General features: G+C 52.8%; 3 protein-coding genes across 3 annotated transcripts; 1 reads left to right on the top strand and 2 right to left on the bottom strand.

Moving 5' to 3' along the window:
- Positions 1–1,644: 1,644 nt before the first annotated feature.
- On the bottom strand, positions 1,645–2,481 carry J7T55_009319 (uncharacterized protein; the record flags this gene model as incomplete). Its single annotated transcript, XM_053136312.1, has 1 exon — positions 1,645–2,481. The coding sequence occupies one exon, from the start codon at positions 2,479–2,481 to the stop codon at positions 1,645–1,647; it is 837 nt and encodes a 278-aa protein (XP_052986105.1).
- Positions 2,482–5,625: 3,144 nt separating this feature from the next.
- Positions 5,626–7,567, bottom strand: J7T55_009318 (uncharacterized protein; the record flags this gene model as incomplete). The annotated part of the gene is made up of 4 exons (XM_053136311.1): positions 5,626–6,042; positions 6,094–6,521; positions 6,581–7,494; positions 7,557–7,567. The coding sequence occupies 4 exons, from the start codon at positions 7,565–7,567 to the stop codon at positions 5,626–5,628; spliced, it is 1,770 nt and encodes a 589-aa protein (XP_052986104.1).
- Positions 7,568–7,648: 81 nt separating this feature from the next.
- Positions 7,649–8,987, top strand: J7T55_009317 (uncharacterized protein; the record flags this gene model as incomplete). The annotated part of the gene is made up of 1 exon (XM_053136310.1): positions 7,649–8,987. A coding segment is annotated over one exon (1,339 nt), but the record flags the coding sequence as incomplete, so codon positions are not given.
- Positions 8,988–9,009: the final 22 nt, after the last annotated feature.

Raw genomic sequence — 9,009 nt, 5'->3', positions numbered from 1 at the left:
ACTACGCAGGGTGATACGACCAGCCCGACCGGCCGTATTTTCCCTCAACGAATCGTTCCCTGGGACGATTTCGCAACGTGTGTGGAGCTGTGTCCCATCTCGAACGAGGTCCTGGGGCTGACGCCGCGAGTGAGCGGGCATGCTATGTACGGCATGCTGGCTAATACCGTACACTGCACTGTGAGCAGTGATAATGGGACTTTGTTCAGGTGAGTAAACCCTGATGTTGGAAAAGAGGAAGCTGTTTATGTTCCAAATTGTACAGTATGACATTTGGGACTTTCGATTAAAGACTTCGAAAAGTCGTGTCTTTAGCACACGTTTCCTTGAATAGAACGTAGTGTTAGTAAGTTCCGGCTGTGAGGTACTTACGCCGTAGTGGGAAGTGTACCTTTTATGAAAGTGTACTCCGAGAGCCCGTGATGAGCGGCCGGCCTTGGCCTGAGTGCAGACAATTTTTGATGTAGACTAAATATAGATTTCTTGTACAATACACTACAGTACGACATGTACTGTTGTCTAACAAAAGACCTTATATCTGATCAGTCACCAATAAAGTACAGTACACTTCTTTCTACCCGAGTTCAGACTCATGCTGGTACCAAAATTAGTACTGCACTTAGTGGTGTTTAGAACTTTTATTATTTCCGTTTGTACTTTTAAGATAAATTCTTCCGCCTCACAATCAGACCACCAACTACATGATCAGCATCTAAAATTAAGCTTGCAGATAGGTGGGCAGTAATGTCGATGTACTGAGACGTCCTGCATTTGTCGATTCGAATCAGCCCGGAGCCCGCATCCATCCATTTTCTCTACACGCGCATTTCCGGCTGCTGCTGATATCCTGTCCCAATCTCAAGAAGTCCACGTTAATGCTACGTTTCTTGGCTTCAAATTGTACTGTATACAGTACCAATATGTGAGAGAGGGCAAGAAAATCGCTAACAATGCTTGCGGTCCGAGTCTTTACTTCCTTCTCCTGTTGGATTATAGCACAACAGTGGCAACACAATGACGCCACACAATCATTGCAACTATTTCCCTCTATATGGTATTCCGTGCGGATCTTACCACGTCTCCAACATTGGTACCTAGGTTAAAAAGTGTTGGTCAGCCCTTGACACGCGTCGGGGAAATGCGTAAGGCCCACAAACACTTACATCCAGCCGCAGCCTCCCATAGCATGCAACGCGCAAAGAATGCCACAATCAACGTTACAGCAATGATACTCCTGCATATTCCCTTCATTCTTCAAGCGATGAATGGTTCGCCCAAAGACTATGCACGGACACCAGCATCCTTCACAGCACAGGTCGACGGGGATACAACTGCCAAGCAGTCCTTCCTTCCATGTTGAAGACATTTATCCTGGCGTTGAGAAACTTGATATGGCGTGTTCAGATTTGGAGGCGTCCAGTGCGAGAACGTTGAACAACGCCGGTGGAAAAGTTGGGAACAATGACTGACGATGAACTCCTCCAGGGCTGTCCCTCACGCTAAAGCACACTTGTTGCCCTGGTCCCGCTGGCTTTAGTGCTGGAACATCATCAAAGATGAGTCGACTTTGTTGAGAACAATGTTTCAAAGAAAGCCATGCGCCCGCAAGGCACAATTCGATTCAAGTCAGCCGGGGATAAGCCTTCAGCGAGATCCGGAAATGCGACAAAGCATCTCTGAAGGAACTGCTCGAGAGGGAACCTTCACTTGGCAAGAGCACTTAGAGGGGAGATCGAGTGCAACCTGCTCAACTTCGTGTCGCAGCTGAGGGTCTAGCTCCTCGAGGACGTCCTCAGGGATGAAGTCAGCCAGCAAGGGCCGGAGAGACACGTCGGCTAGTCGTTGACGCTGGGCGTCACGGAAGACGGTACTGTGATGGATGCGCTCTGGGCCGCGGTAGAGACAAAATGTGGCGCTGTGGGCGCCCACTCTGGCATTCGAATGTCGCTCCCTGGACTTGGCATAATTGATATTGATAGTCAAGACTATCTTGATAGCCCCGTCGCTGTTCTCAAAGTGGTCCTTGGCCAGCTGCGAAAGGCTCGTTGCCTTTTGACTGTACCCAACCTCAAGCACGAATTGAGGTGACGCCGTTCCTAGGAAGCGGAGTTGGCCGTCCGGGGATTTTGTCGACGCCGCTTCTTGCCCGCTGTAGAGACGGACCGTCGCGTGCCCACTCGGCCGAATCTTTGTGATCAGGAGCGATAAGGTGGGATCTTGAGTCATGGTCTTCAGGCGGTCCGTTAGCGACCACAAGATGGCGGGAGATGCTTGGACCCCGCCAGCGAACTTGCTGCGATCCTCCTCGACACATTCCTCAGCGCAATGCCGGCAGCCACGGCAACCCCGGCAACCCCGTCCCTTCAACCGCCGCTCGTACTGGCTGTCAATCAAGTGAGCTTCCCGTGTGTTGTCGTTACTGGTGTCGGCTTCGCTCGCATGGTTGTCGTCGTCGACCTTTGGGCAGAAGACGCGTATCATCTCGCCCGTCGAGTCATCTGTGTCCCATTGGATTTCCGTCTCTCGTCGTCTGGAAGATATTCGATGGTGCCATCGCTCCGGGCATCGAAGTAGGATTCAGATTGTCAGTGAAGGGGGCGGGATGTACCATGCACGTTGAGCAAACAATATTCACGCTTCAGACTCGGTTATTTTTTAGGCCTACTTCCTTATATTATACCTCGTAACTATTCGGACTTACTCTTCAATCTGCTAATGTGGACGATGATGTTAACAGCAGTGGTGTCCAGCGTGAATTTGAGAACGTTCGGGAAGAGAGTGAATGGATTGGACACGACGAGCTTCTCACGTATATACGGTCTCCCTGTGTACACAATGCTCCAATCTACCTACACCTTTCTGAGCCAAGACAACACAGACACATCAACACAACAGTCCTCCCTGCCCACTCATGTACGGCCAATTGGCAAGCCTTGTGCTGAGGAGCCAACCAGATTCGAATGAGTCGATCATCGCACGTTGGCCGGTGTTCCTGACTGCATTTGTATGCAGACAACCAGCATTAATGCAGGTTTAACCAGATATGGACACCAATCAGGCGATGGGTGAGGGCGATTCACGCAGCAGATGTCACGCTCTACCCTGGCAGCGAGGCTGAAAACGAAGATTCACCCAAGAGCAAACGATTGCTAGGCAAACGAGATCTTGGATTTGTTGGTTTGAGAGGGGGTGTGATTGTTTGCTCAGGCGCAGTCCGATATGTTAATGGACGCCTGGCCCGCCCAATGCACCTATGTGTCACATTGTGCCTCACTTTTTTCACCACTGGCGCCAGCGATCACTCAGCAACGCTAGTTCTACACCAGTCAGTGGTGTGTCTGAAATGATTTCATCATTTGCTTCCCGTGTTAATTTCCTAAAGAATGGAAACAATTCCCTGTCACAGTATTGTCGGGTATGCGATACTGCTGAAATTTCAAAATTCATGAACAACGGAATGTATTGACGTGAGTGTGGTCCATGCCAAAGAACCTACTATCCAAGATGATGATTTGTATGTACTCGAAGTCTGACCTAAATGCCTCGTTAAGGCCTTGAGAATTGGCGGATAACCAAGATTTCACAGCCCTCTCCCTTCCCCTTGGCCTATGGCCTCCTTTGCAATTGCTTCAAACAAGCATTGCCAGCTTCATTTCCTCACGCCTTCCCCAGCACAGTGGGGTCAACTTTCCTTTCACGTTGCCACAAATCATGTCCTTGTTGCCACTTTTCACACTTTCCTCAATGCTCCTCGCTATGGACCCCATCGACAACCGAAGCAAACCTCTTGCAGACGGCCGTGGCTCGGGAAATGTCTTCAATGACGTGTTCCAGGATGGGCTTGCGGATCTAGCTACGATTATGAGGACCACGTGGGACGAGTCGGAGAGGACTGACCTAAGTTGCACACCGGCATAGCTCAACAAATCGTTGAGAAACGATATATGTGAACTCATCGTGGCTGTTGCCAAAGATATAGCAGTTTTCCAATTCCAATACTCCGACAGCGGCCGCGAGCCATTCCAATTTACACATCATGATACTGAAAGAGAGTGTAATACAGACCGGAGGATTATCATAGAACAACTCAAGAAGTACAAAAAGACAGTGCCATCTCGTCTCTAACGACTTAATAGACAGTCCCCCCCCCCCCACCCACCCAAAACCCCCAAATGGCGGAGCTGTAGAAAGCCTTGCGGCTCAACATAATACACCAGAAAAACTTTTAAGCGATACGCCCTGCACTGCCCGATTGGAAGCGCTGCAGCCTAAATTCCGGCTACTATAAAGCACCACCTTTCCCACTATTCCTTGACGGTAAACCCTGGACCGCTTTGTCAACGGCTCAACCGGTCCGTGATTGAGACCCAAATACACCAGTTTGTACTGTACTGTACTGTACTATCAAAAGGTGGTTTTACTATACTGTATGATCGAGAAATTCTGTAGTCACTCTGAAACCGTGCTCTCTCGAATCTCTCGAGCGCGTCCCGGTGCCTTTCTCTGGTCCTTTGCTTCCTACCGGCCGAATTTTGTCCCGGCCTGTTTCTTAGCGTGTTAACCTTGTCGCGCCATCTCCCGACTACATCGGGCGAGTGAAATAAGTTCGTCTTGGGCTCCTAGGTGTCCTCCCATCTTACCCGATAGTAGACCTCGCCATTTCTGAGTTCTTCTCCAAGAATTTCCACAACTCCCCACTCACCAGCGGCTTCATTGTCAAATGCGTCAGTCAGGTCCGTCTCTTGGTTCAGGGATAATCTGCCATCATCATCACCGTATTGGACCAATGATGGCAAGCTGGGGGTAGCCTCAAAGCAAGTATCGGTCGTTATGCATGGCGCGCTGTCTAAGCCATATGATACGACTTCAGCGGATCGTTGGCTTACGCTAGCATCGACTTTATCGTTTGCAACGTGAAGCGAGCAATGAGCACCCGCGATTATTCCGCCATGCCTGCTGCCTGTTCTATCCGCTCCTGTGCCTGTGCCTGTGCCTAGTCGATGTTAGCCCCCTAGTTCAACTAACAGAAATAGTGGCGCACCTGATTCCTGCATTCGAATCGTCTCTAACGGCTCAAGATCGGTCGGTTCTGGTTGCCCTGTCGATGCGTCCTCCGCGATGAGTTCAGAGGGTTTTTTTACTGGAGTCGACTGATGAAAACGAACCTCTTCGTTGTTTTGAGATTTCGGAAACGAGAAAGCGCAAAGAATCTAGCGACGAGCAAGACAATGGAAAGAGGACCAGGAAGGTGAGCCAAGAAAGCAACGCAACAAGAAGCGCAATAATCTGAGTGCAAATGATATTTAGTAATGCGATTACTCGTCTTCTTCCAGGCGCAGAACGCCGAGGAAAAGCAAGTGCATTGTGTATCCTAAACTCCGATGACGATGACTCACCACTCTCCAGAAAATCGAGTCCATAGACTTTCGTTCTCTACTTTGTTGGCAACAAACTAAAACAGAAATCCTTTTGCTTAATCTGCATGAGCCATGAGTGTACAAGGAACTTGGAAAATAGGCGTTATTTCGACATTCTTTTCTCGTTAACGAATAATTCCAGACTGACCCGCTATGACGCAGACCTTTTAATCCTGTGAAGTCCGTAGCAAATTACAGTAAAGCATCCTTACAAACCACGCCAGACAGGATCGTCTTTCCACCTCTGCACATACTTTGTTATCGTGCCCCCGGGTACTTCGCTAATTGTCTTCAAGCTCGGGAATGCCTCCTGAGCTTTGCGGGTGTCCAGCACTATACCCCCGGCAGACATATGCTCAAAGTGATCCTTGACGAATTGCAGCAAGAAGGTGCTGCGTGAGTCGGATTGCTTGGGGTCTTGCTGCGTCGCCTGCTCAAGCCATTTCTTCAAAGATACCAAAGAGGACGGCGGGTGGCCTAGTTCTTTCGCGATCAATCCCACTACTGTCGTCCACTCTTGACGCACAGGGTTCTCCACGTGGTAGACCAGCTGCATAGGTTTTGGCGACAACAGTATCTCGGACAGGGCGACAGCAGCAAGATTGACAGGTAACCATGATAGGGTCTATGTTTCTGCTCAGCCTGTTTTCTACCTTGAAGGTCGCCTCCGACTTACTCCTTCTAACAGCGGAAATGCCTGGATTTTGTGAGACAGTCTGACCAGGGCAGGGAAATGCTCTTTCGGATTCCAGTATCCGCTGCCTTCGTCTCCTGAAAGCTGGCCCACACGAACATAGCCTACTTCCATCTCATAGCCCCAGTCCGCTGCCGTCTGAGCGATGAGTCTTTCACAGACCAATTTGGCCTTGCTGTACCCGAGGCTACTGATGTATGAGCGTTCCGAAAACGCCTTTTCAGGAACCACGTAGCTCCCATGAGGCGAATAGAGACCACCAACTGTTGCAATCGACGATATAAACAGAAGCCGGGGCTTTCTTGATGGGTTGCTGAAGTGGACACCCCTAAGCAGCTCGAGGAGGTCCTGCAGAAATGCAAACTGCCTCTCGAAAGACTCAAGAGGCAGATTGAAGTCCATCGGCCAAGCTGCATGCACGACATGCGTGATCGTATTGCACAATCCTGTGTAGGCATCAGGACTCAACCCAGCTTGACGGCATTAACATCGCCCTGGACAACTTCGACCTTGGAACGGAAGCAAGATGTGATGCTGACACCCGTCTCCTTGACGGCGTTGATGAGCCTCTCAGATGGTGAGTGGCTGTGGCTTTTCCTGGAAATATGACTCCGGGTGAAGCAGACGACTCGAGTAACGTCGGCTAGGGTGACCAGGTGCGAGAGCAGGTGTGAGCCGAGGCTACCCGTGGCCCCGGTGAGCAAAATGGTGATGCCCTTCTTTTGGACGGACAGGGTCTCGGAGCGACCTGGAAGGCTAAACTTGGAAATGTAATTGTCGATCGCCTGACTATCATCAGAATCACTGTCGGGGGCTTGCCCCTGCAGGACTTTGGTCAATTTCCTGATCGTAGGGTTCTTGTAGACAATCTCGGCGGCGACCTGGCGACTCGGCAACAGACTGGGGTACGCTCTCGTGGCCCGGATGATTGATCTCTGAATGCGTACTGCCTGTAGCGAGTTTATGCCAAGATCGAAGAAGTTCTGATCAGGGCTTATTGCACCCGGGTGCTGCAGCTCCTCCCGGATGACGTCATGCAGCACGTCCTGGAGAGTGGATGTGACGGGACTTGAGACCCTCTTGCATCCTTCCCGGTTGCCCAGTCCGCTGTAGACCCTGCGAATCTCTTCTTGGAAACGGCAATATGCTTCCCGCCTCATCACGGTGCCTTTATCAGATCTTGGCAAGCTCTGACCAGGTCGCAGCACTGCGATGGTCGCCATGGAGACCCGAGCACGAGCATCCATCTGATCGCACGCGGCTTGTATAACAGGCCAGATCGCTCTCTTGAATTCGAGGGTGTCCGCCGCGGGCTCAGCGGGCTCGATGAGCAGGCCAAGCTCCACTTCTCCCTGCCCGAAAGCAACAGCAGCATTGACGAGACTGCTGTCGCGCACCTCTGACTCGATCCTCGTCGGCTGCACCTTGAGCCCATTGCTGAGGACGATGAGATCATCCTGCCGACCGACGGCGCGAAACGCTGATTCTGCAGAGCAAGGGTCCTCTTCGGTTCGAGCAGAAAATCCATCTTCTGGACATGGTCGGCTCTGACATTGGGCAGTCTATCACGTTCGAAATCATAGATGGCAAGTTCTACGGCCTCTCCAACCAGACAAGCTTCGAGGTCGACGAGGTTGACTGGACTTCACATTACCACTGCTTCAGGTTCCCCGTCGCGGCGCCAAAGCCAAAGACAACCGAGAGATCGGTCAAGGACAAGATGTGGCGAAGGCAACACGCGGAGGGGCCAATCGATGACCGGTGGTCATTCATCCGCCTGATCCGGGATGAGCGAGACCCAACGCAGCTACAGGTCTTGGAATCTCGGAAGGAGTGGCTGGCCGGGAGTTCTGGACGGCGGAACTACTACACCACCAAGCTGGTCTTCCCGGACAAGGCAGAAGACTCAGACGGAAGAGAAGGCAGCAGCAGCAGCAGCAGCAGCGATACCGACCCGGACCCGGACGCCAACAACGTCGGTGGTGGCATCATCATCAACCCACCCACCGAGGCCGTTTCGGAGGTGAGGCCACACACAAGCTACGACCTATCGCATAGCATCCCGCCGGCCCGCCCACGCTGCCCATTTACCACGCACGCAGGAGACGATGCCTCAACGGCCCTCATGTTCACGCTGAGTAAGTGCTTCATACGTTCATACCACCCAGCAAGCCAGACCTTCCTGGATCTCGTCGACGACCCCTTACGCAGCACAACCGCCACAGAACGCGACAGCGGGCCCGCAGTACCGCGGCTGCGCCTCCGCGCCGGATCACGCAAGCTCCGCCCCGCCCAGGCGATCCTGGCGGACCCGGTGGCCTGGGACCCAGCGCAGCCGCACGGGCGACGCGCGGCACGGCTGTACGAGGGCGAGGCGCGCAACACCATCACCTTCTGGCCGCCGGAGAGCCCGCCCGACACACGCACCGACCCGGCCATGCTGGCCGAGCTGCACCGCGTCGTCAACCCGCCGGCGCACGCCGGGGCCTTCCGGGGCGAGTGGGATGAGCGGTCTTTGGTCTACTCGACTGGCACGGACGGCGGCATGCAAGCGCTCGTATTCGTGAGCTTCGATCCTGGTATCCACCTGCAGGGGCTGAAGGACTGGGAGTCCGAGTGTGCGCGGCGGGATAGTGGCTATGGGACTGGGTTCGGAGAGGAGGGCAGGAGTGGGGCAGAGGGGGACGGGGTCACCTTTCATTGGCCGGCCGAGCCTGCGGCCGAGGAAGCAGGCAAGGGAAAGGGGAGGCAGGTTCCCGTGTCACCAGTTCTGGACGACGTGGACGATACGGTGTCATCGTCGCCTCCTCAGTCGATCGGGTATTGTCCTGGCTGGACCCCCGAGGCGTTGTTTGACTGGCCCGTCGAGGTCACCGGTGCAGATGATCGGTGCAAGGG

The sequence above is a fragment of the Diaporthe amygdali genome, assembly GCF_026229845.1.
Source record: "Diaporthe amygdali strain CAA958 chromosome Unknown NODE_95_length_9009_cov_67_651254, whole genome shotgun sequence".
Classification (NCBI taxonomy): domain Eukaryota; kingdom Fungi; phylum Ascomycota; class Sordariomycetes; order Diaporthales; family Diaporthaceae; genus Diaporthe; species Diaporthe amygdali.
The sequence above is the reverse complement of the archived record's forward strand: the minus strand, read 5'-3'. Positions and strand labels throughout refer to the sequence as shown.